The sequence below is a fragment of the Marmota monax genome, unplaced genomic scaffold, assembly GCF_021218885.2.
Source record: "Marmota monax isolate L192 unplaced genomic scaffold, Marmota_monax_Labrador192_F-V1.1 WCK01_AAM20220418_F8-fsc00024, whole genome shotgun sequence".
Classification (NCBI taxonomy): domain Eukaryota; kingdom Metazoa; phylum Chordata; class Mammalia; order Rodentia; family Sciuridae; genus Marmota; species Marmota monax.
Window position 1 is genome coordinate 33,549,195 of NW_026695224.1, and position 25,910 is coordinate 33,575,104.

Consider the following 25,910-nt stretch of genomic DNA (forward strand, 5'->3'; position numbering starts at 1 on the left):
TGGCCGCGCTGACCTTTGCCTTGCCCGGGGCCTGCTCCTTGTTCCGGGATTTCTCTGAACTGCCCCCAGCAGTGCTGACCCGGCTGCCAGGACCTGGCCCCCGCTGTACCTTCTGGGCGCTTCCTGTCTCTTGCTTCCTGCTTTCCTTTCCCCGTCCACTCTTCCGGGACTCACTGCAGCCCGTTTCCCCCTAGCACTTGCCGCACGGCCTTCCCCAGAGGCAGGGACGGGCAGCGGGGAGAAGGGGACTCGTCTCATCTCTTCTTTTTATTTCTGAAACCTGAGTCTTGGCTGGGGAGGTAGGGATGGAGCGCTCGCCTAGTGTCCCCAAGGCCCCGGGTTCCATCCCCAGCACATGCCTGTGTGCACATGCACACGCACACACCTGTATACACACACACACACACACCCCCACCCAATAAGACACGGTGGTACACCCTCAGTCCCTGCTACTCTAGAGGCTGAGGCAGGAGGCTCACTTGATCCCAGGAGTTCGAGGCCAACAGGGCAACGCGGCGAGTCGTGTGTTCTCCGTATCCCAGTGTCTGTCTCTTAATTCCATTCCCAGTTTCCCAAGGAGTCTCCACACTGCTTTCCAGAGTGGCTGCACCAATTTGCAGTCCCTCCGGCAGCGTGTGAGTGTGCCTTTCCCCTGTCCTCACCAGCACTTAGAGTTGTCTGTGTTCTTGATGATTCCATTCTGACTGGGGTGAGGCGGAGTCTTGGGGTGGTGTTGGTCTGCACTTCCCTAATTATCAGGGGTGTTGAGCGTGTTTTCATGTATTTGTTGATTGATTGTCACCTTCCGAGCAGTGTCTGTCCAGTTCCTTGGCCCGTTCGTTGGTTGGGTTGTTGATTTTTGATGCTGAGTTGCTATCCCACTCCTTGGTCTATACCAAAGGACTTAAAGTCAGCATATTACAGTGACGCAGCCACATCAGGGTTCAGAGCAGCTCAGTTCACAGTAGCTAAACTGTGGAACCAACCTGGATGCCCCTCTGTAGATGAATGGATAAAGAAACTGGTGTCTATGCACACGGGGTTACTACTCAGCATTAAGAGAGTGAAATCATGGCACCTGCAGGTGACTGGAGGGAGCTGGAAAGTATCCCGCTGAGTGAAGTGAGCCAGTCCCCCAGACCAAAGGCCGAGTGTTCCCTCTGATAAGTGGGTGCTGATCCATGGGGGGGGGCATGGGAGAAATGGAGGGACCGTGATTGGTCAAGGGGGAGGGAGGGTGTGGAGGTGCGTGGGGGCAGAAGGCGGTGGAGTGAGGGGGACGTCATGACCCTGGGCACGTCTGTGACCGCACACTGTGAACAATCGGAGACGCGGAGTCGTGCTGCAGTTGTGTGTGGTGACTCCCGATGCGTCCTGCTGCCATCAGGCCTAGTTGAAACAGTAAGTTCATTAAAAATATGCGTGTGTTGGCCCCACGGCCTTTGCTGGCCGGGCTGGGCGTCGCTCAGTGGTCAGGTGCTCATCTAGCACCCTGCGTCCCTGGTCCACCCCCAGCTGGTCAGACGGCGCCCGGCTCCTTCCGAGGCCCTCTGCCTGTGGACCCCGTGCCTTCGCCGGTCTTCCTCTGGCCTGCGGTGCCAGCCCCTGGACAGAACGTGGCCTGGGGCAGGGTCCACTGTACACTGGGAAATTAACTAGCAGGTCTGCTCTGTGCCCTTCGAGCCTCAGCACTTCTGGGGGCTGACCAGGCGAGCCTCCTGGGTCGAGAAGGAAGCAGACTGGCCGAGTCCTTCCACAGGGGCCGGCGGGCGTCAGAGACCCTGAGCCCTGTGCTCCTGGCTGGGATTCTGGGCCGGGAAACAGGGAGGCGTTCCCTGTGGACAGGCCGGGGCCTCCGCAGTCCCTCGCCTGGAACACACGTTGATCGTGTCGGTGCCTCCTCGTGGCTGCCCTGGGGTCGAGGGGACCAGAACGTGCGGGAGGTGCCCGGGCTCCTGCGCGGTGGGGATCCCATCACCCTTCCACACCCAGAATGGAATCCTGCTACCGAGGACCACTCACGGACGTGGACGAGGCCGGACGAGGTCCAGGCCCCCGCGCCCTTCACCTCCACTTCCTCACCTGAGAGCCCCCACCTGCCTGCCGACGCCCTCAGTGAGCCCATGGTTGGGCCTTGGCCCTGCAGGTGCCCGGGTCACACCTGGACACTGGGACCCTGAGGGCTGGCAGTGCATCCTGCTGCTGCAGCCTTAGGGGACAGCGTGGGGGTCTGCAGGGCCCAGAGCCTGGCCTTCCTGCCTGGCACGGCCGCTGGGGCCTGTCATCCGCCCGACGTGCGCGGCAGGAGCGGCCCGGCGTTGATGCCCATCAGGGCCTGCCGTCCTGGCGCGAGCTGGTAAAGGGTGTAATTTCTATCAACTTCAATTAGAGCTATTTTTATTTTCGTCACCCTGAAGACTTTCCCTGCGGTGAAGCTGCCATTCTCACTGGAATGCCCTGCGAGGGCCGGAGGAGGATTAATATCTGGTGATCACTTGGCTCACGGCTGTCGGAGCCTGATGAGCCGCCCGCCCCCGGCGAGGTGCTCAGCCCCTTCACGGGAGTCCTGGTAGGTCCCCTTGCAGCAGGCAGGGCTGGGGAGCTGAGGCCACGGGCCAGGGCAGGCCTCGGCAGCTCTGGCTGGCCCTTAGGCCCTGCTGGCTGAGGCCTTGCTCCTCGGGGCCCACCTGGGAGCAAACCTCTCTGTAATTCCAGGGGTGCTGCGGGGCGTCTGCCCATCCTGCTGTGTGAGGTTCGGCAGGTTGCTAAATGTCTCTGAACCACACCTGATGAGAAACACGCCTACGCTTAGCTGTTCATAAGGCTCGAGGCCTCCCCAACTGGGGGATTGAACAGGTGGTCACGTGGAGCGTCGGGTCACCACTGGGGAGGGTGCAGGCCTCCAAGCGGGGAGCCAGCAAGTACGCCAGGCGCAGGCCCTGAAGATGGGAGGGGGGCCACTGCTAGAGAGGCGTCTGTGGGGGACGCCTGAGCCTCCCAGGGAGGAAGGTGTCCCTGAGCCTCAGGAGCCCGTCCATGAGTGGCTGAGCAATCCGTGGTGCAGAGACCGTGGCAGGCGGACAGGCCGGGCACGCAGCAGTGGCCCTGTGCTGAGCAGGCCAGTCCCAGAGGTGGCGCCTGCAGGGTGCACAGCCCGCTGGGCAGAGGGCACAGCCCGCTGGGCAGAGGGCACCTCAGAGAGGAGAGCAGGTTCGTGGCCGTGGCTGGAGGCCCCAGGGAGGTGGGCGGGAGGACACTGGCCAGGAGCAGGGGCTGAGCAGCAGCTGGGTGGGCAGGTGGCCCCTGGGTGTGCCGAGGTGCCCTGGGCTCTGCGGGGTCGCCGTCAGGGCGCACTGGCGAGGGCTGTGCAGATGGCCCCGTGCTCTTGGTGACTCCGCAAGTGTCTCCACAGCAAGAGTCACGTCCAAGAGGCAGACCCCAAATTGGAGCAGTCCCTCCTTGACCCAGAGCCCCCAGGGCTCCCAGCTCATGCCGATGAGGCCGGAGTCCTCCCGGGGCTGTGTGCCCTCCAGATGGGCCCTGTGCCAGGCTGGGTCCTGCTGCAGGGCCTTTGCACTGCCTGCCCGCTCTTGGGCACTGTCCCCAGGCCCCCGCACGGCTCCTTGTCAGACTCCCGTGTGTCCCCTCTCCGTTTGCTGTCTTGGGGACGCCATGCCAGGGCCAGTGTTACAGGGTGTCATCGAAGGGGGCTGATGACCTGGGGGCAGAGCTGCAGCCCCTTACCTGAGGCACTGGGGATGGAGGTGACAGGTCACACCCAGCTCTGCTTGGGGGGTCCTGGACAGAACCCAGGGGAAGCAGGCAGGTCCTTGGCAGAGGAGGAGACCGAGGTTCCGGGTGGGGACTCGTGGACCTGGACCAAGGCTGGTGAGCAGGGCCGTGCCGCTTCCCCCTGGAGCCCTGCTGTGGCCTGGGGCTGTGATCGTGGTGAAGCTGAGCCGCTGAACAAGGACCTCGAGGGCTGCGGAGCCGGAGGTTCCTGCCTCAGGGCCCTGGGCTTGCTGTTCCCTGACCTGCAACACCCTTCCCCGTGTGGCCGTGAGTCCGCCTTCCTGGGCACAGGTGGCCTCTTCTCAGTGGAGCCAGTGTGGGGAGGGTTCCATCTGCCCACGGCCCCGGCTCTCCCTCCTGTTGTGCAGAGGTGGACACTACGCACCCTTGGGATAGTAGGACACTGTCCCCACAGCAACCAGGCCATCCTTACGGTGGGACTTAGCTGTCTTATTGCTTCTGTGTCCCAGGCCTGGGCCTGGCCTAGCATGTGCTCAGTTAGTGTCCATGGGATGGACGGATGAGCAAAGGCGGATGGACGGAAAGGAAGGACAGGTGGGTGGCGGACACCTGGGTAGGAGAGTCTGTAGGTGTTGAGTAAGTAGATGGGTAGATGAGTGGATGGACAGGCAGACGGACCGGGGAGGCGTGGTTGTCTGGGGACGAGAGTGTCCACATGTGGGTGAGAGCGAGCTGGGCAAGGTCATGTGCCCTTGACGTCACGGGGAGGGGTCGGAACGTTGGCAGAGGTCTGGCAGGAGGGCTGTAGCGGTTCACAAGGCCCCCTGGGCCCGCGTGGCAGAGGTTGGCAGGGCTGTGTGCCCAGACGCCAGCAAGAGGAAGGGAAATGGGCAGTGGTACGGGGGGGGGGGGCGCGGGGGACAGCAGTGACCCTGTCTGGGGCTCAGCCCCTCTCGCTCCGCTTGGCCTCGGCTGCTGCCCGCCTGAGCTGGGCTCTTTCCCTCCGGACACCCTGGGAGTGACCTGGGCCTGCTGGAGGGGACCCAGGCTGGGGGCGTATGTGACTCACCTCCAGTTTCCCCAGCGTAAGTGGGTCTGCCCAGGCTGCCCCTCCCCCCCAGGGCCTGCCCCTGTCCCCCCCAGAGCCTGCCCCCGCCCCCCCCACAGAGCCTGCCCCTGCCCCCCGCAGGGCCTGGGGGCTCCAGTCGCAGGCCCCCGGGCGCCAGGCCTGAGGCCCGAGACACAACCACCTTCTTTCCCTGTCTCTTTCTCTGCTGGGGGTTGAATGGGCACTTTGCCGCTGAGCCTCATCGCCGCCCTGTTTTGTCCTTTAGTTGTGGGTGGACACAGTGTCTGAGGAGCTGAGGATGGAGGCCGGTGCCTCCCACCTGTGAGCCAAGTGCTCTGAGCCCCGGCCCTGGGCCCCTTTCAGTGTGACCCTGAGGCAGGGTCCAACCCGTTGCCAGGCCGACCTTGAACTTGGCATGCTCGTGCCTCGGACTCCCGTGTCGTGGGGATGACAGGTGTGGCCACCGCGCCCGGGCAACAGACCATCTTCTCCAAGTCCTGGCCCCGGGCCGTGTCAGGCCTCTGTTGTCCTCAGGCCGGTCAGTCCTGGTGTCCCCCTCCCTGCAGCCCCGAGGTGAGGAGCGTCCCCAGCTGCAGCTCCTGCCCAGACGGCGCCCCCCGCCGAGCGCCAGCCGAGCGCCCTAATTGCTGGCGCAGATGTGGCGCTGCGGCTCCCGCGTGGCTGCCGTGTGCTGGGAGCGTAATTAGCCCTGATTACTCATTTGCTGGGGGCCGTGTCGACTCCATATCTAATAACTTCCCAATTACCCGGGCGCCGCTGCACGTGCGCCAGCCCTTCCTGGTCTGCTTCTCGGGGACGCTGCGGTGGCAGCTCCGTTCCGTCCCCTCTCCTGTGGCGTTCTCTGCCAGGACGGAGCGCCACCCCACAGACCACGGCGCTGTCCAGCACGGGTCCTTTGGCTGGGCTTCAGCGCAGGCTGCGGTGGTCAGGATGGGGTGGGGTCGGCAGCAAGGCTGGCCTGGGCTTGTCTCCTCTTCTTGGTCACTGTCCTGTGACCTGCGAGTGGCCAGCAGGGATGGGGCCCCAGCAACCCTGAAGGTGCTCCTCGGCCTGGCCACCACCCTCGCTGGCCAGCTCCCTGGGGAGGGAGCCACCCTCCACTCTGCACTTGGCGTCTTGCCTGCATTTGGCTTGTCCTGGGGGCAGAGCGAGGGCACTACTGTGACCTCGTGTACCGTCGGGCCAGGTCGTCCCTGGTCCTGCCCTCCTGTCCCTTCTCCCTTCCTGGCTTTGCTCAGGAGGTCCACCAGCCCTAGCCCACCAGCAGACCTGCCCCGTTGTCCACCGGCGGCCCAGATGCCTGAGCCCGAGAAGGTGGCAGGTGGCTGTGTCACCACCTTGGAGTGAGTGGGCTGGGGTTAGTGAACACCTACTGTGTGCTGTGCTGGGGTTGCTGGTGGTTACTGAACACCTACTGTGTGCTGGGCCCTGTTCCAGGCCCAGGTACCTGGCAGGGGACTCACTCTCGCCTAGATGCTCAGCTCTGACTTTGACCGCTGAGTGACCTTGGGCAGCCGACTTGGCTTCTCTGTGCCTCAGTTCTCCCCTCTGCAAGGGGGAGGTAAGGAAGGATTGTTGGGGTGACTGCATGAGCTCTTGTGTAGCCCCCCTCCCAAAAGTAGAGACTGAGGGTCAGAGTGGTTGAGCTTGCCCGGTGGCTCCCAGTCCCGCCAGTAGGTGAGCAGGGCCTCAGGACTGTAGCCCACAGGGCCAGCTTCCTGGCGTCCACCCAGAGGTACCTCAGAAGACAGGACGGGTCAGGGAGCACAGTCCTGTGGCTTTGGGCTGTTTGGATCAGCCTCAGGGACCCTGGACGGTCATGGGCTTCGGGGCAACAGTGGGCAGAGGGGCCTAGGAAGGGCCCTGCCAACTGGAGACGGAACTGCCCCGGTGTGCGAGGGGACCCACTTGGCCAGGCCACGGAGCCTCCCCAGCACGCAGCCCTCGATTCTGTTCCTGGGCCCTGGGCCCGCTCCACTGGCCCCCAGCACTTGCCCCCGGCTGCTGCCGAGTGGCTCCCTCAGTTCCTCTATCGTCCCTCCTGAGGGTGGCACCATGTCCACGCTCCAGGTTACACAGGGGAAACTGAGGCCTGGGGTCTGCCATCTCCTCCTGGGGGCAGCGGCAGGACCCACGGGCTCCTGGGCAAGCAGCCTGCGGTCCCCCGGGCCTGTGGTCCCCCTGGGCCTGCATCTGCTCTGGGTCTTCAAACAAGTGTGACTCTAATCCATGGTCCGCGTGTCGCAGCAGGATGGGCCTGGACCAAGGATGCTGACCGAAAGAGTCCCCACGAAGGGCTGTGAGTGTGGTTCCAGGTCCCTGCGCCGACCCCAGCAGGCGCTCCACAGGACAGACGGGGTCAGGGGTGCTGGGGGGTGGGGAGGTGGGGTGACTCTCAGGGACGGGGTCTTGGCTGTGACATGATGAATGTGCTGAAGTGACCCAGGCGAGGTGGCCTGACTCTGGATGTGCACAACTTAAATGGACCAGTGGGCCCTGGGCTTGACCCCCCAGCTGCAGAAAAAGAAGAAGTGGACGGATCGGAGAGTGTGAGGATTCCATCTCAATACGATGTAGCCCCAGGTCCCCAGGCTCAGGGCCTCGCAGGGGATCAAATCAATTAGGTAAAACCGGGTCCCCAGAAGTCACGGCGTGCCCTCGGGGCGGGTTGTGGCGCCCTGGCTCTCCCTGCTCACTCCGCAGCCCTGCAGGAGACCCCAGAGCACAGGGCCTGGCCGGCAGCCGGCGGGTGGCCGAGGTCCCCTTTATCCCGAGGAGCCTGGGAACCCACACGCTGCCCGTGGTGCCCAAGCAGCCTGGTGGCATTTCTGCAGCCACTCGCTCAAAGCCGGGCCTGCGTGGGCCCCGAGGCAGCTCTGAAAGGCATGGTTTCCCGGCTCCCGGGAGGGGACGAGGACAGCTGGCCCACGTAACACACCTTAAGTGGAGACAGGCCTCGGCCGACCCTGGCTGAGAGCTGCTTGTCCTCCGTGGGGACCGTCACTGGCCATCCGTGTGCAGGCTCTGGCCTCGGCTCGCGTCCGCGCTGAGAACCATCATCTTCCCCCTTCCGACCCCCGTGGCGGCGGCCACGCCTGTGTGTTGATACTGCCCCGAGTTCCTCCGGAGTCCTGGGTGGAGCTGGCCCCGAGGAGGGACTGGCGCCTCGTCCTGTGTCAACCACCCAGGGCACAACAGACAGGGTGCCAGGGACCCGCAGGGCCAGGTGCTGTTGGAGCTCTGGGGTTGGGTGAGTGACATGCTGGCATCTATGCCAACCGCGCTCACAGTCACACTGCTGGGCGGGGCTTCTGCCCAGGGTCTCCCCCGCTGCAGACCAAGGCGCCAGCCGGCCACAGCCTCCGTGGAGGCTCAGCCAGGAGAGAACCAGCTGCGTCCTCCCTCGGCGCCAGGACTCACTGTCTGGGCCACGACAGGGCTGGCGGCCCTCGGCGCACACCTGCCATCCCTGGGTGGAGCCCTGCCCTGGCCACGGCTCGCCCTGCTGCCTCCAGGGTAGTCAGGCCTCGAACCGGTCTGTGGGCCCCTGGGGAGGGCCCGCCTGCCCACCCGGGCAGCACCAACAGGACACCGTGGCACGCTGGGCTCTGTGTCTGTGGGACGACGGCCCCGTGGCGTCCTGAGCTGGCCTGTCCCCCTCCTGGCCCTCCTCCCTTGAAGACCTTGGTCGATCCGCTGCTGGGGAAGCCCGCCCGGCCTCCTGCTCCCGGGAGTCTTGCACCCCGGGCTCTCCCCTGCTGCCCCGGGCTCTCCCCCACCTGCTGCCCTCTGCCCACAGCCACGCCCCTCCTCTGCCTCACTGTTGACGGCCCCGGACAGCTGAGCTGGGTGCCGGTCACTCTGCACCCTCGTGGCGAGGGAGCATCGGAGGGTGGACTGTGGGTCTGTGCCTGGCACGCGGGGCTCAGGGGCTCTTTCTCCCATTGGCTGCTGGGCCTAGAGCTGAGCTGGGCGCCGGGCAGCTCCTGACCACACCCTGCTGGCCGACTCCCACCACGGCTCCTCCAGGGGCCATCGCCACCCCACAAGGTCCCACCGCCGCCCACTCCCAGCAGGACCTGGCCCCTCGGCTCAGGAGGGAAGCAGGACCGGCAGGGTCCAGACCACCCAGGGGCTTGCATGAGATGCCTGACTGACCTCCAACGCTCCCCGGCAACAGGAGCCCCGGCTGGCCCGTCCAGCCGTCCTGGGATGCATCAGGATCCCAGGATGCGGCAGCCTGCGCCTGGTTTCCTTTAGCGCCCCCCTGGCAGGAGTCCCCGAGATGACCCAGGGCCAGGCGGGAAGCAGCCAGGTCTCTGCGGGGGGACGTGGGGGGCACCTCTGTAGGGGCTCAGGCCCCGCCACGCTGCGGCCCACCCTGACCCGAGCACGGGATGCCCCGCCCGGGCCGCCTGCCCCCGCCGCGGGGAGGTTTGCAGGGCTGTGGTCTGGGCAGTCACCATATGGATCCCGTAAATCAAAGCTTCCAGGAAACAGACGGTAAATTCATAGTCTCGCGCTGTGGGGCCCGTGGGGCCGCTGGCTGGGGCGTCCTGACCAGCGGCCGCTCAGGCACTTGGGTTTTACGGTACTAATCCCTGAAAAAACATGGGATCAGCATCAAGCTGCTTCCCGCAGCCAAGCCGTCTCTGCAGCTCGTCACCAGGAGGAGGGTCACCACCCCCGCCGCCCCACAGCTCAGTGGGCCCCCTGCCCAACCTGGCAGCGCTCAGCTGGCCCCGCCCCCGGCAGGAGCCAGCCACCACCCAGCTCTGAAGCTCCCTGACCCCCTGCCCTCATGGGGTTTGGCCTCAGACTGCTGCCCCCAGCCTCGGTTTCCCCCACCTGAAGGGGACAGACAGGGCTATGACCGTGGGAGGGTGATAACAGGTGTGGGGAGGAGTGGGGTCCTTTAATGGGGAGAGATTCCTTCTGGGGTCAGGAGAAAGTTCTGGAGATGGACGGGGGATAGTACAACACTGAAAATATGCTGCTATGAACTGGGCACTTGAAAATGGTCTGCCTGGCTGGGCACCGTGGCCACACCTGTGATCCCAGTGACTGGGGAGGCTGAGGCCAGCCTCAGCAACTTAGCAGAACCTTGTCTCAAAATAAGAGGGGCTGGGCCGTGGCTCAGTGGAGGAGCACTGACCCAGCGCTGGCCCAGCGCACTGGCCCCATTTTAACCCCCAGAACGGCAAAAACGAGGTCAAGCTGGTGAATGTGGTGCGGGTGTGTGACCACACTTTTTGACAGCATCCAATGGGTGGGGGCTGGGGAGACAGGCGGCCTCTGTGGGTGTCGGTGAGGACGGGGTGTCCTCACGGCTGGACGTACTAGTGGGCAGTCATTGCTGAGGTCCACACAGACCCGTGGGCAGGAGGCCCTGGCAGTCTTGGGCACCGCATCTCTCTCCTCAAGAACACGGATCCCAGGGCCCAGCTCTTCTGGGTGTCCCCAAGGTGGACTGGGTGTCCCCGAGGGCCACATGTGGCACAGTGCGGGGCTGATCTTTGCAGTCCCACAGAGGTGCCAAGGTGCAGGCTGCCTGGGTCCCCCGGGCACCCCCATGCCCTGTGTCCCCTGTCCCCTTGACACAGGGACCTAGGAACACCTAGCGCCTCTGTTAGAGGTGGGGTGAGCTCTGGCCTGAAGCTGGTCACCACCAGGAAGTGGAACAGGCCGGGTGCTACCCTCCCCATTCTCCTGGAAGGTCCAGTGTCCCTCCTGTCCCCTCGTGACCAGAGTCTCCATGTGCTCGGTGATGGGGGGACACACCCAGCTGAGCCCTGGGTGTCTGGAGGAGCCAGTCCCCAGGGCATGGAGAAGGGACACCCCCCGATTCTCAGGGTGCAGCTGAGGTGGCACTGGGGCTGTCAGCCAGGCCCTGGTCACTCACTGGCAAGGCACGTGACGTGCCTGTCCCTGTCACCCAGGGGACGGGCCGAGTGAGGTCGCCCACGGGCTCCCTCCAGGCGCTCTCCGGTGTGGCTGCCACTGCCCGCTGGGGGTGACGTTTCCGCGGGTGGCCCAGTGTCCAGCCTGGGGCCCCGGGCTTGGCAGATGCTTGCACTGGCTGCCTAAGCAGCCAAGCCCCTGACCGCGAAGGCCCGGCCCCGGGGAGGGTGCCACAGCGGGGCCCTTCCCTCCATTCCTCCAGGTGGACTGGCCGCCGGGCGCTCACCCTGTCCCCTCCTCTCCTCACAGGTCACCTCTGCGTCTCTGGAGGCATCCGCAGCTGTCCGCCCTCCTGCCCGCGAGCCGGAGCCGCGGCCGGGCCCCCCGGAGGAGAGCCTGCCCAGAGGCCCCAGGCCCACCCAGGAGCTGAGGCCAGCACAGGGCCCGCCGAGTGGCCGGGACGGGGACAGACCAGACCTCTCGGGCACAGGTAGGCGCCGGCTCGTCTCATTTCTCTGGGTTCTGGACAGAGCTGTCCTGCAGGCTGGGGGCCAGAGGCCACTAGCCCGGCTCCACTAGCGTCCTCTGTGTCCCTGGACACGGCCTCCCTACGTGGCCTGTTCCTGGCTTCGTGTCTTTGGCGTTTAGTCAAAAGCCCTGGTCCTTGGGCTTCGTGTCCGGGTGGTGCCCAGCCTCGGTCTGCGGCCGCTGCCGTCCGCTTTTGTGAATGTCCTCTCGACGTCCCTGAGCCGTGGGCTCCCTTCTGAGTTGGCTGTGAACGAGCTCGTGTCCTGGGGTGCGGGGTCCGCGTGGCTGGCCGCAGGAGCAGCCCGGGCGCTGGGGTTGCCGCTGCCCGCTGCCCGCTGCCCGTCTCCGGGCCCCCTGCTCGCAGATGCCAGCACTGGCCTTGGTGGCTGCGCTCCCCTGGGACCTGTGGTGCCTACCACCCGCCTTGGTTCCTTGGCCATGTGTGGCCCTGTGGCCTCGGCGGGCGTGGCAGTGGGCTGGGGGGCAGGTGGGCCAGTGTCAGCTCCCCTGGACACCGCGTCCTCCCAGCCTCCCTGAGGCTGTAGGCCCTGCGTCGGTCAGTGAGACGTCCCGAGGGCCTGGTGGCAGCGACTGCAGGAGACCTGGGTGTGTCCTGGCCCAGCGCTGTCCCCTGGGAGGACCGGAGGCTCGAGACCCAGCCCAGGCCTCCCTGCGCCAGCCACTGAGAGGGCCGTGGCCCGAGGCACAGCGGGCTGAGGAGATGAGACACCAAGAGCCCAGCAGGTGACGCACAAGCAGGTGGGGGCGTGGCTGGCGGGGCTGGGGGATGCCGGCTGGTCCCCCTCAGGCCCTGGCTTGATCTTGGTGTCCATCTCGGGACAACCCCAGCCCAACCTCCTCTCCCCTGAGATGACACAGTGAGGGAAGGGACAGGGCTCGGGCCAGGGACGGACCTGGCTGACCAGGGGCTCTTGGCCTTGGAGCCCCTGAGGGACTGCCAGACATGGGCAGTAGGGGATGGGGCATAGGGCAGCTCAGGTGACCTGGGGGGCAGTTCCCACGGGGGAGCCAGCCCCACCCACTCAACACGCTTGGGGCCGCGGACAATTAGCTTCCTGCTCCGCTGCCCAGTGGAGGTCCGTGAGCCGAGGGTCCCTGGTCCCGGCTCCCAGAGCAGGGTGGACAGGTGAGGGGACCCCGTGAGGGCAGGACGGTGCTCGGCCTGTGACTGCCACTCTCCCTGGGCCCTGCTCAGTGCTGGCCCCAGAGCCCAGCGGGTCCGCGCCCAGCTTTGCAGAGGAGGACGGCGGGCAGAGGTGCAGGTGGGCTGCCACCCCCCAGGGCTGCCTGTCACGGCAGGCCAGGGTCCTCTGGAACAGGCCTCTCCAGCCAGGGCTGGGCTCGGGGACCGGGAAGTCTGCCCTCCGTCTCCTTCCTGCCCAGGGAGGTCCCGCAAGGCGCCCTCCAGGCGGTCCCAGGTGGGCTCCAGAGGGGAGCTGTGGCTACTGGCCGAGGGCTGCCCGTCTCCAAGCCTCCGTTTCCCTCTGCGAGGTGCGGGCTGTGGGTGGGTGGCCTCTGTGACCAGCGTGGCTTGGCCGTGTGTGGCACCCACCATGTCACATCAGGGAGACAGCAGCCCACCCCCCACACAGCAGTGAGCGGGCTGGGCCTGGTCCCTGCGCCCAGCGGGTCCTCCCTGCTGGCCCAGCCTCGGGCTGCCTTGCTGGAGGGACCTGCAGGGCTCCCCTGGCCTTCAGGTGTCCACTCGGAAGTGCAGGGAGAGGCTTCCCTTCCAGTGGGGGGCCTGCTGGGCCAGGGCCACTGTGCCGGGGCCACCAGAGGCTGCAGGGAGGACCCGTCGACCCCGGGCCCAGGGGCAGCTGCCTCCTCCTGGAGCCTGCAGGAGGTGTCCAGGGAGTCTGGGGTGCCGAGGGGATGCAGAGGCTGTGGGGTCGGGCTTGCACGTCCCTTCAGGGGCCTCCAGGAGGCCGGGCCAGCAGGGGAACAGCTGGCCAGGAGCCCCCTGCCCTGTGGCGTGTGGGGGCCAGCGGCGTGGGCCGGGGCACTTGCCCCCGTCTGCCAGCTGCTCCTCATCAGTCTGTGCCCAGCCTGGGGGCAGCTTCCCAGCCGAGAGCTGCCAAGAATGTCCCCCAGCCAGGCCCTGCCAGGGGCGGCCGCGGCTGCTGGGAAACGTGACAGTGACTAATGGCTTATCACACACCTGCCACCTCCCCTCCGGGGGCACACACACACAACACATGGGCACCAGCACACAGACGAACACACGGGAGTACACAGAGATGACACGCCACAACCCGCACACACCCCCACACACACGCATGCACGGGCACGTGCCCAGAAGTCAGGCACACGTGCAACTCGCACCCCCACCCAGGCACACGGGGCAGACGTGACACACGCTCAGGCACATAGGACAGGAGCAGGTCTCCAACACGGCGCGCACAGGGACATGCACACAGAGTCCCTCACGTCGCACGGGGACATGTGGGTGTGGAGACAGCCACAGACCCCTCCACACACACACGCACACACACACACACGCACGCACATGCGTGGTCGCCAGGACTCCAGGTGCACACACCCGCAGGTGGGACGGCCGCACACGGTGGGCGCGTCCCTGTCTCTCCCCCGCTCAGGTCCGGGGGCCAGGGACACTGAGTTCTGTCTGTCGCTGGCCCTGTCAACGGTGGTCCCGCCAGCTGCTGGCCTGGCAGGGCCCCTCTTGGACGGTGGCCATCAGGTCAGGGTACGCCCACCACATGCTGTCTGCTTGACCCAGGTACCCCGCAGACGTCCTGTTCGTGGGGACAGCTGCTCACCAGGGGAGCCAGGACGGGCATCCTGGGAGCCCTGTGCCTGGCCAGCGGCACCTCGTGTCCCCAGAGGCACCTCGTGTCCCCAGAGGCAGCTGCCCCGGGGAGATGGCAGCAGCGAGTCTGTGGACGGCTGGATTCTGCCCACTGAGACCCCCGGACCCCAGGGCTCATCCGACTTGGACACGGTGGTCAAAGAGGGTTGTCCCTGTGTCCAGGGTGGGGCCGGCCCTCCCTGCCTGGGCAGCGTGGGCTCTGGGGCCTGCATTTGGGAGGCCTCTGCTGTCCTGTGGAGGTCCCGGGGACCCCGGGAGCTCGGTCCCTCTGACGGGCGCAGCCTGAGCCTTGGCTGGTCCGATGTCCCCCCGGGGTGGAGGGTGCTGGAGGCCTCCTCTCAGGTCAGCTCTTCCTGACCGCTAGCCTCGGTGGAGTGAGTCCTGTCCCACGCTCAGGCTCAGGCCTGCTCCTGATCCACCACCCAGTGCTGGCCTAGGCTGCGGCAGTCCCCAGCCTTCTGGGGGAGGAGCACGTTGCTGGGTGATGGAGGGGTGGCTCGGGTCTGAGACCCAGGTCCAAGCTCCCAGTCATGGAGCCTTCGCGAGCTCCAGGGCTCCCCAGGGCTCAGCCGCTCCGACTTAGAAGAGGCGCACTGAACATAATGTCCTCGTCCTCCTGTGGGTTGGTGACAAGGGGTGAGCACTACGCTGGATCATCAGCTGCCACGCGAGGTTGTACAGGCCGCGCACTGCTCAACCCCATTGGGCACCATTCTTCCAGCAGATGTGCCTTTCGTATGCCCATGGGGTGGCCTTGTTGCTCCAGAGTGGTGGCCCTGGGATTGTTCCCCGTGAGCCCTTGATGTCCTGCTGGAGCTGTGCCCAGCATCTGGAGTGGTCAGTTGGTTGTTATGAACAGAAGTTGAGGCTGCAGAGCCCCTGGAGAGCTTGGAGTGGGGCAGAAGTCCCGGCGGCTTGGGACGTGTCTGTCACAGCCCTGTGACCCCGGGCTCCTCCCTTCCCCTGGGCCAGGCCTGGGGTCAGGTGGCAGTGCCAGCCAAACAGAACTGGGCTCTGTGCTGCGTGCCAGCTGCCAGGCCTGGCCTCTGCCCTGCTGGCTCCGCGGAGGGTGGGGGCTCTCCTCCGCGTCCCCAGGGCAGCTGTGGCCGGCGTGTGCTCCCGGAGGGGATTCAGCAGAGCCGGGAGGGGGTTGGCGGCCAGAGAAGAGACGTCCGAATGTGTCCTGCCAGCTGGGCGGCTTCACAGGCCGGGCCTTGGCTCTCCCACGGGTCCCGGCTGCCAGCAGCCCTCGGCCGGCCACCCGGGGAGGGCTGCCCCTGGCTGGGCGGGGGTGGGCAAGGGAGGCCCTGCACCCTCCTCTTCCTCCGCTGGGCAGCCTGAGGACCCTCCCGGGTCCTGGCTCTTCACCCCACGGGGCTGCTCAGGAGAGGGCCTGACCCGTCCTGTGGCTGTGGCGACAGAGCGTCACGAGCTTGGTGGTGCACATGACACGCACCGGTTCTCTCGGGGCTCTGGGGTCAGAAGCTGACCCGGTATCCCCAGGCACCGTCGAGGTCAGGCTGCCGTCTGTCTGTCGGGCAGACGGGCTCCTGGCAGAGGTGGGGCCCCCATCGTCAGGAAGGCAGGACGGTGCCCAGGAGCTTGGCTGGGCCTCGAGGGGTCCTGCAGGCGCCCGGGGAGCCTCTGCCCAGTGCCCAGCGGAGCTGCCCCAGCCCCTTGAGCGGCAGCTACGTGACCGCCTTGGCTCCGGGCAGTCTCCTGCCTGGCCCTCCTGGGACCCCCTCGTAGTCCTGGGAGCGCGGCTCGCACTCCGGGGCAGGAGCAGTCGTGGTGTGCACCAGGGACGCAGGAGGGGCAGAGACCCTCCCGCTCGGTCGCTCCTGCCCCTCCAGGGTCACCCTCCTGGTCAGCTGTGTGGCCACACTGTCTGCCTGCTACTGGGTCCACTTTCATGAAACGAGCACTTCATTTGGGCAGCGGGGAAAACAAGGCCCGAGCCCTGACGTCAGCAGGGTCCACGGTGGCCTGGGACAGGAGCAGCCCGACACCTGCAGCATCACCCCAGAGGTCTGGTCACCCTGACCTGCACCTCCTCCCACCTAAGCTGGTGACGAAGGTTTTGGTGGAAAAGTTAGGAGTGGCAGAGCCACAGAAGTGACCATCTGGGGCATCCTGCAGGCCCAGGACGCCCTGGCTGTGGCCTCTACCACCCACGCCCTGCACGCCCTGACCCAGCTGAGCAGTCGGCGCCAGGTGGCTGGGGTCATCAGGTTGGCCCCATGGCGGTGTGAGTGGCCGGAGGAGCATGGCTGTGACCTGCTGTGGCCGCACCAGCTCTCACTCGCGGCCACCAGCTTGGAGCAGGCCCCGTCTGAAAACCGTCTGCACGCGTCCCCCACCAGGCTGTAGTGGCCCGTCTGCTCGTCCATCTGGCCTCCACGCTGCGTCTCGTGTGCACTGTTCACAGTATTCATTGAGCATCTACTGTGGCCCGGGGCGTGGCACAGGAGCAGGGAAATGGGCCACAGAGAAGGGCCGGCAGGGCAGGAGGGGGAGGCGAGGGCGTGGCTCTGAGGGCGGCCATGGGGCTTTGCTGGAGGGGCACCGGGAGGCAGGAGCAAGTGCCAAGGCCCTGGGGCAGCTGCGCCCCCACGCACTAACCACTGACCCACACCCCCTTTGGTCTTCAGTCGGGGTCTCGCTGACTGCTGAGGTTCTCGCTAAGTTGCTGAGGCTGGCCTTGAATTTGTGATCCTCCTGCCCCAGCCTCCCCGGTTGCTGGGATCACAAGTGTGCGCCACCACGCTGAGTGAGGAAGTTGTTTATTAAGCACCTCCTGTGTGCCAGCTTTCAGCCCTCCTCAGCTCCCCCATCAGCCCTGTTTCAGAGGTGAGAGAACAGGTTCAGAGAGGTAGGAGTTTGCCCTGGGCCTGGAGCGGCCCAGCAATTCCCAGCAGGAACCCCACTGGGTGCCAACCCCCCACCTGTCCACATGGGTCTCTCCTTGGGCCGGAGCAGCCGTCCCTGCCCACTTGGGACCCTTCCCAGCCCAGAGAAGGTGTCCCTCCCTGGCTCCCCCTCCCAGCCCTTGGACAAGCCGGGGCTTCCTGGGAAGCTGCGATGGCCGCTCGATGAGCTCAGCCTGTGTCCTCTCTGAGCCTGGGTGTCCCCATCTGTCCTGTGGGACAGTGAGCAGCTGCACCTTTTCCAGTGGGGGAGGCTGCGGGTGCGGGCACAAGCACCCTGGCCAGGACCCACTTTCACCCTCCTGGGCCGGACAGGCTGGTGTGGTCCAGTGGGTGGGCAGCCCTGGCCACCACATGTCACCCTAATGGCAGGTTTGGGGCACAGACAGAGCCTGTGGCCGGGCGAGGGGCTATGACGATGGCTTGCTCTCCCAGCCGCTGCCCGCCCACCAGGCGTGTGCCCCTGGCTCTGCTCTGGGTCGGAGGCTCTGGGGCTGCTGTGGGCTGGGAGCGGGAGGCGCCAGGTTCCACCAGGCCGCAGGTGCCCTGTCCCCTGGGTGGGCATAGGAAGGGGTCCGGAGGCTGGGCCTGGGAAGGGGTCAGTCTGCAAACCCGCCCCCGCCCCTCAGGCCCTGCTGAGTGGGGCGCACCTGGATGGGGGGCGGGGGCTGGATGGAGGCACCCAGTCCAGTGCCCAGGGCTGGCCTGTCACCACTGCACTTGGTCCTCTGTTCTGGAATCCGGCCACCTTTGGTGGTGAGCCTGGGATGTGGGTGGGCTGAGCTGTGAGCGGCTGGGGCTCCTGGGGGCCTAATGTGGGGGCTCGGGGCTTCAGGAAGCCAGATCTGCCTTCAGGGGACAGAGGGGTGTCTCTCTGGGTGTTGGGTGCAGAGCGCTGGCCACTGTTCCCCAGCCCCGAGGCAGACCTGCGCCTCCTTTCCTGCTCGCTGAGAAGTCGATTCTTAACTCAGGGCCTTGGCCGGCCCCGGCTCCCTTGGCGTCCTGGACAGAACCCCTCCAGCTGTGTGGACGTGGCAGGTTACCCAGCCTCTCTGTGCCTGACCTTCCTCCTCGGAAGAGCAGAGGAACCAACCTCAGAGGGTGCTGGCCGAGTCGAGGCTAGCGATGGGCACCTGGAGAGAAGGCCTCTCCTGGCCCCGGGTGGACCTCTCCCGTCCCCAGGGTGGCTGGCGCAGAGGAACCCTGACTCCTAAACACTCTCCTCTCTGCTGGAGGGAGCTGCCCTGCAGGGTGCCCACCTGTGAGGGCCTAGGGGCCCCTGGCCAGCCAGACCCCTCGTCACACGGGCCCCACCTCCACAGCACAGAGCCCCACGGGCCTGGCTCCTTGGTGGCAGCTCAGCCTGTCTCAGGCCCTCTGCAAACAGCCTGTGTCCTGGAAGGGTCATCAGCCCCACCCCCTGCACTGGGGCACAGGGGACACATGTGGCCAGCTGGCCTTCTGCTGACAGACCCACTCACTGGCCCCATGGGGGCCGGGGACCAAGGCACATCCCTTCTGGCTGCCCCTCCTGGCGGTGCCATGGGGGGCTGGGTGCAGGGAGGGCTCGGGGACTCCAGGAGCTGCCCTCCACCGCGGACGGCGGCCCCCGGCCTCTGGGTTCTGGAGGGTCCATGAGGGGTCAGCCACACAGAGCCAGCGGCTGCTCCTGGGGGTGCCTGCCGCCCCCATGCCCACTGTAGCTCCAGCCGTACCTGCTCCTGCTGGGACTGACCGCGGCAGGGCCAGCAGCACCCGGCGGTCACGGCCTGGCAGGCGGGGCCCTCTGCCCACCCCTGGCCTCCCAGGTCCACGCCAGGCTGCCTCACGCAGAGGCTGGCACAGAGGCTCCAGGGGTGCGGTGCTGAGGGTGTCGTGGCCACAGGGCTTGTTTTCCAAGTCCAGGACACCAGGTGCCCAGCCCCCGAACGGGAAGCACTGCCCTTTCCAGGAGACGGGTCGTCATGAGGTCAAGGCTGGCCAGGAAATTCCAATACGGACAGTCCCGTCCCCGTGGCCCTGAGTGGTAGTGGCGGTCAGGGGTGGGGGTCTTGTCCTCAGTGACCATCTCATCCAGCTGGTAGACAAGGTGCCCACACCCCTCGCACCACCGACACAGCCCAGGAGGCTTCCGGGAGGAGGTGGCACATCGCTGTGACTTGGAGTCCAAGCCGTGAAGGAGGGTGGCCAAGGTCTCCTTGGGGAAAGAGGGAGATGAGGGGGCTCTAGGCCTCATCTGCAGGGACACGGCTGTCCCTCCGAGCTCCTAGACCACCCGCCATCTGGGGGTGAGGAACAGCAGCTGCAGGGTCAAGGTCGAGGGGGGTTGGGGCAAGGTGAGGCGGCAGGACCCCCGGGCCACTGCTCTCTGGGGGGCCTCTGCTCTCTGGGGGCCACCCCCTCCGTGACCGGCCGCGGTCAGGGCTGGTGTCCTGACTCAGGCGTCTGCTCTGCACCAGGCGGCAGCGATTTGCAGTCTGACCGACACGAGGTCAGCAGGTTGGCTTCGTGTGTAGTGGCCCTGGACTAATTAGGTCCAGTTAATGGTCACCGGGGGTGGCGCCAACCCTGATCATCACCCGCCGCACAGCCAGCCCTCCTGGGGTGAGGGGGATGGTCTTCTCCCTGTCCCTGTGTCACGGGACCGTGGGTTTCCAGGGGGGGAGCCCGCGGCTGGCTATGGGAGTCCGTGGTGTGGGGTCCCCTGGTGTCTTGACATCGAGGCGCAGTTTGCAGGAGGCCGTGAGGCCCGCAGCGCTTCAGGCCCTCCCTGGGCTGTGTGGCCCCCTCCAGGTCAAAGAGCCTGCCCAGAACTGTCACTGCCCCTCCCCAGGCCCTGGCAACCGCTGTCCTTCTCACTGGCTGGGGACAGGCCGCTCTGGACATTGCCACCGGGGAATCGTGTGACATGCTCGGGGTCCACGGGGCTGCCGGGGTGGACACCATGCTGCCCTGGGCTGGCTGGGGCTCACTGTGGCCGAGCCACGTCTTGCCCAGCGGCTGGCGGTGGTCATACGCCACCTTTGGCCCTCAAGGATGGTGCGTCCTAAGAGGCAGGAGCAATGTGACCTGGACACCTGTTCCCAGGCCTCTTGGCACACACCTGCCGGGGAATCTGGTCACACTGTGCACTTAATAACCAAGATGTAGCCCTCCCAAGTGCCACTTAAACACTGCCATAGCCCAAGGACAGGGCACTGTCACCCCCTTGGGGACAGGGAGCCCGAGCCCAGCAGGGACCGCAAGGGTTCCAGTGAGAGACACCGGCCGCCCGGCTGGTTTAACAACGTGCACCAAGGAGGGCAGCTGTGCTCACCCTGCGGACGTGGCCGCTTCTCAGGGTCAGGGCCGGGGTGTCGGCCCGGCGGGAGGCTGCCCAGGAAAGGCGGTCGGGGCAGTGGGCGGGCTCTCGGGTCCCCTGCGGGTCTGCACAGCTGGCTGCCTGTCGTGGCTGGCGCTGCTCTGCGTCCATCCTGAGGTCCTGGGCCCCGGCCGGGCACCTCCCAGCAAGCCGCTCAGCTCCTGGCCCACGGCGCAGGGCCTGGCTGGGCACTGGTGGCCTCCAGCAGCTGGACTTCCTGCCTGGAGTCCCTGCCTGTCCCTCTCCACACCAGCCTTATCGGATGACCTAGCCCTTCAGCCCTGACCCTGACCATGGTGGGGGCGGGGACAGCTCTGCAGTCACCAGGCCCTTGGGGACAAGATCTGCTATCTGCTCCTCAGACCTGAGGCTCTGGTCACAAGTTCTCTGAGAGACAGAGACCCCCTGCAGGGCACAGAATTGTGCCCTGGGGTCACTGCAGCCACCGGGAGGGACCCAGGGGAAACAGCTGGCCCTGGCCTCCCCAGAAGGCAGAGGCCTAGAGAGCAGGGCACCTGCCTGGGACTGCGGAGGGGGGTGGCCAGGACAGGGCCTCACCGCGGGGGCCTCCCAGCACGGGGCCGGGCGAGGTGGGAAGGCCGAGCCGAGTGGGCGCACACTCGGAGCCTGCGACCTCCCGGGGCGTCTGGAGCCCTGAACACAGCACCTCATGCTCCTCGGCCTGCAAGGCCCCCAGCTCCCAGCACCCCGAAGGCAAGAGAGCCCTGATACGGAGGGCCCCCAACCGCCACAGCCCCTGCACAGACACACAGTGTCACTGCACACTCTCTTTGTCACACTCAAGCAGGACTCATGTATACGCATGGTCCCCATGCACATGCGCACACTACTACCCCATCACGCAGTACTGTGCCTGCACGCATAGTACTACCACATGCACATAGTCCTGCGCACAGTACTGCCTGCACAGTGCTCACACACAGTTCTCTCTCTCTCTCTCTCTCTCTCTCTCTCTCTCTCTCTCTCTCTCTCTCTCTCACACACACACACACACAGCTCTGTCTCTGACACTGCTCCTCCCCAGGCTCGCCTGGCCAACCTCAGGTTTCCTCAGAAGGCAGCCACAACGGACACTTCCTGTTGCCCTCTAATTGCAGAGGAGCAGAGGCCAAGAGGGCCCTCAGGGTGACTGGCCCCGGCTGGGCACCAGGAGTCTGGGAACCCACACACCTCTTACTGGTAGAGCGGGGGGTCAGAGTGGACCACTGGTCTCTGGGATAGTCACATGAGGTCCACAGGGTTGTGTCCTTGGCCCAGAAGCCGCTGTCACTAATCCTGGGCTGTCCCCTTTGGGCTCGCACCTACCCCAGCTTTGACTCAGATCTTGGTGATGTCCCTCTGAGGCCAGGCCGCGTGGCAGCCTTTCTGCCTCGCACGCCTGCCCTGGCGGTGACTGCCTCGGGAGCGTCCTCCCCTGGCCCTCAGGTTGAGGGGCCCCAGCAGTCCCCACCCCATAGCTCGGACACACTCGGTGGGGGTCGTGCCACCCTGGATGCAAGGCAGGCCAGGCTCCCAACTTGAGGCTCGGGGACCCCCTCTGGGCCTCTGCTGCTGAGCCTGGGCTTCGTGGTGGCGAGGGTGGCGAGGGTGGCGGGAGCCGTGTCTTGCTCACAGAGGGGCAGTGCTTGGCTTCCTCCCAACTCCACTGCTGACTTGCTGTGTGACTTCAAGCCGCCTTTCAACCTCTCTGAGCTCTCGTTTCCACACCTATAAGACGGTGCCGATAGCACCCACCCCAAGCCCCCAGGCAGCTCAGGGGCCCTGACCGCTGCGCAGCACCAGGCCACATGAGTGACCTGTTAGCACAGTGGCTCCTCCTCTGCCCTGCTGGCTCCTTGTCCTTCTTGACAAGCCTGGACCTGCACAGGGACGTCGGCCCACAGGGGCTGTGGCTGGAGCGCCCTGGGTGCTGGACGCCTCCCCTGAAGGACGTGGGTGAGCTCCTCAGGCCATCAGCCAGGCCTGCTGGGTCAGGTCGGGGGAGCAGAGGGACGGGGGCCTGTCCCACGGTGGCCCCAGGCAAGCGTGCGCCTTACTGTTCCCTGGGGGCTCTCTGGCAAGCGGAGGTGGGGGGCTTGGAACGGCATCCCGTCATCAAAGTCCTGCCGCCCCGTCACCCGCCCTGCGCCCTGTGCTGCCCCTCCTGTGGGACACGGGGCCCTCTGCGCCACCCTGGCCCAGACACAGGCCTGGGCAGGGGCTCCAGGGCGACCTGCTGCCTCAGTGGCTCGGCTGGGGCAGGAGGCTGGGGCAGGGAGGGAGGCGCACATGCGGGCAGGGCCCCCCTCTGGGCCACGGTGCCCCTGGCACCCTCAGCGCTGAGCACATGGCCCCACCGCCAGAGTCACCATTCACAGGGGACAGATGTCCAGAGGGGAACCCAGTCAGGGCCACCACCCCTGGCAGATGGCTGCTTCTGGGCCCTGGGCGAGGCCAGAGGTCTCACTGGAGCCGGGCTGAGCTGGAGGCCGAGGTGTCTGCCCCCAGGTGCCACTCGGTCGGCCTGCAGCTGACGGATGGCCGCGGCCCCGCGAGGCTGATGGCCCATTTTTCACCCGCAGGCTCTCCTCTTGCGTCCGTGGAGCCCGCGATCCATCCTGCCGCCAACCGAGGCCCCGTGGTAATGGGGTCGTAGATCACTCCTTGCGGACAGCGGGGCCAGGCGCGGGCCACTGGGAACGGGCGGGGACTCTGGGCAGGAGGCTGCAGCCGCAGATGGGCGGCCCTGGACCTGGTGAGGGACCTTTAGGGCCCAGCCGGGGGAGGGCACCCACAGCAGGCATCACCCTGCGTGCCTGCCTGGTTCCCGAGGCCAGTGACAGTGGCCCTTTGGTCAGGGTTGAGGGACGCCATTCAGAGACCTGCTCCCCGTGTGGGTGACGCAGATGGCCCCCATGCCCTGGCCATGCAGGACCCAGGGAAGTGGCCCAGCAGGGATGCCCCGGGCCCCCGTGCAGCGGAACAGGGTCTCACCGCCAGGTCCACCCCCTCCTGTCAGCTCCCATATGGGTGGCCCTGCACCCTCTCTGGCCGGCTTCCCCTGGCACTGCACGAGGTGAAGGCTACTCTAGGACCCAGCGCCGGCTCAGGGCAGCATCGGGTGCCATCTGTCCTCAGTGCCGTCCTCGTCCCCTGGTTTTCTGGGTGGCTCCCATCCCAGGGGTTGGCTGGGTGATATTTTGGGGGTGCTTCCCCTCTCTGGGCCTCAGTGTATCCGTCTGTACAACGGTGACGTGGGGCTGAGCGTGCTCCCCGCCGGGGGAAGGAGCCGGCCCGGCTGCCCTCAGAACGCCCTGCGGGTTCCCAGTGGCCTTCACCCCCCGGGAGCTGGGAAAAAGGGGCTCGGGTGACACCTCGCAGGCCTCTGGGCAGCCCTGGCTGTAGGCCCCTGCTGGGTGGACCTCGGAGGAGCTGCGGCCTGCTCCCGCGAGTACCTGACCGCGGTGCTTGGACCCCCATGAGGACATGGGGCACGGACGGCCCCGAGCTGCCCGGGAACTGGTCTCTCCATGACTCTGTGTCCAGGTGCTCACAAGCTCGTGTCCTGCAGCTGGGTGGTGGGCGTGGGCACTGGGCTGCAGAGGGCAGGAGCTCCCCAGCACCGGGGGCTCGGCCTCCAGGCCCACGGGGTCCCAGAGTCCTCGTCTCTGTCACGGTGCCGGGCCTCCCTCCTTCGCCGGCCTCCCTGGCTGGCTGCTGTGTCCCTCTCGTGAGGCCCTGCCCTGGGGCCTTGGCACCTGTTGCCCTCCCCCATGGACCCCCTCCCTCTTGAGTGGCCCTGATTTATTTTCTTCCTGGACTGGACGTCGCCTACCCCAGACCATCTTGTTGGTTGACTTTCTTCGACTCTTTTCTAATCTCTGTCCCTGAGCCAGGGCCACAGCCCGGGGAGCCTCATCCCACTGTCCTGTTCATGGTGTGTCCCCAGAGTGAGGGAGGGGCCTGGCTCGCGGTAGTTGCTCAGTAACCGAGGCTGGAAGGGGGTGAGGGAAGGGAGGGTGGTGGACGTCCAGATGTGGGCAGGCGGGGGGAGGGGAGGAGACGGGTTTGGATGGGCTGTGGCCTGGGGACGGCCCGGTTCTGACCACTGGTGCAGGGAGAGTAGAAGGGGTGGCTCTGGGCCGGGGTGGGTCAGGGCTGGACAGGTGACTGGGTGGGGTGGGTTAAAGGGCACTGGTGTCTCAACCCAAGCAAGTGGCGATTTGTCCCCAGACAGCTGTCCCTAGATAACCCGAGCTGTGAGTGACCCTTGCTGACCAAAACGGCCCTCCAGGCCCCGAGGCCCGGCTGGGTGCTGGAGAGGACCAAGACAGCCTGGGGGCACCGGCCACCCTCGGGAGCTCCCTGGCTGAGCGGGTCCCCAGGCTGGGGACGCTGTGGTCCCCACGTCTAGGTGGCCAGCGGGCTGCAGACCTGGCCGGTCGGGGCTCTGCTTCCCTTCCTCCCTCGCACGGGCTGCTTGTCCCTCGCTGTCACGGCCACCCCCACACAGGAGGGTCTCGTGCTCTCCCAGCTGAGCCGCGGCAGGAGGCCGGCCTTGCCCTCTGGACGGCGCTCTCATCAGCCCTGGGAGCCGGCTCTCTGCTGCTTCCCTGGGGACGCCGAGGCCTGCTGCAGCTGGGGGGGACCCGCCGAGCCCCCGCAGCCGAGCTCGGGCCCCGCGAGACCACCTCAGACGGGCCAGGAGGTGCCCCTTCCCAGGCTTACCTCTGTGTCCCCAGAACCTGGGGCGGTGGCTGGCATACAGTAGGTGCTCAGTAAGTACAGGCTGCCTGCAGCTCATGAGGCCACAGTCAGGGCTCCACTGTCACAGGCAGGTGACACCATTCCTGGGACCAGCGAGAGGTGGCCCCGGTCCTGTGCTTCCTGGTGCAGGTCAGGTGCAGCTTCCCTCCTAGGGCAGGGGCACCCCACCTGGGTGGGCCGGCAAGTCCACCTCCGCATCCCACTGTGGACAGGGTGACAGGTTGGGGTCAGCTGTGGCCCGTGACCGGGGGGGGGGGGGGGAACTTGGGAACAAGGGAGACCTGGGCTCCACTTTCACCCTCGCCTTTGGTTTACTGCTCGGGCTTCTTAAGTGGGGTGAGGTCCGAGGCCAGCACCCCCACCTGGCCTGTCCCCTCCCGCCACCTGGGGAGCCACCTGGGGAGCTGAGACAGCTGCCTGGCGGTCCTGACGGCCAGCGCCCGGCAGCAGAGGTTGCTGGGCTGTGTTAGGACATCGCGTCCTGTGTCTGCACTTTGGAGATGTGGACCTGGCAGAATGACAGGCCCAGCCGGGCTGGGCAGAGGGGACGGGCCCTCCAGGAATCCATAGCAGCCACTTTATTACAGGGCCTCCTCGGCCGCCGGCACCCAGGGTTGACAGGACGAGGCGCCAGCCTCCCTGGCGGGGCCGGGTGGACGTTGACGCTGTCAGCTGGGCCCCACGCCTGCCGCTGTGTGGTCGCCCGGGGTCCCTCCCAGCCTTCTGCACCGC

General features: G+C 66.4%; 1 protein-coding gene across 4 annotated transcripts in view; it reads left to right on the forward strand.

Annotated features, from left to right (window-relative positions):
- The window catches only part of Gse1 (Gse1 coiled-coil protein), a 304,272-nt gene that overhangs the window by 87,436 nt on the left and 190,926 nt on the right, over positions 1-25,910 (forward strand). For all 4 annotated transcript variants that reach the window (XM_058576019.1, XM_046434610.2, XM_046434609.2 and 1 more), the window contains exon 2: positions 11,054-11,234. In XM_058576019.1, coding sequence (XP_058432002.1) covers positions 11,054-11,234 — 181 coding nt within the window. The remainder of the gene's footprint in view (positions 1-11,053; positions 11,235-25,910) is intronic.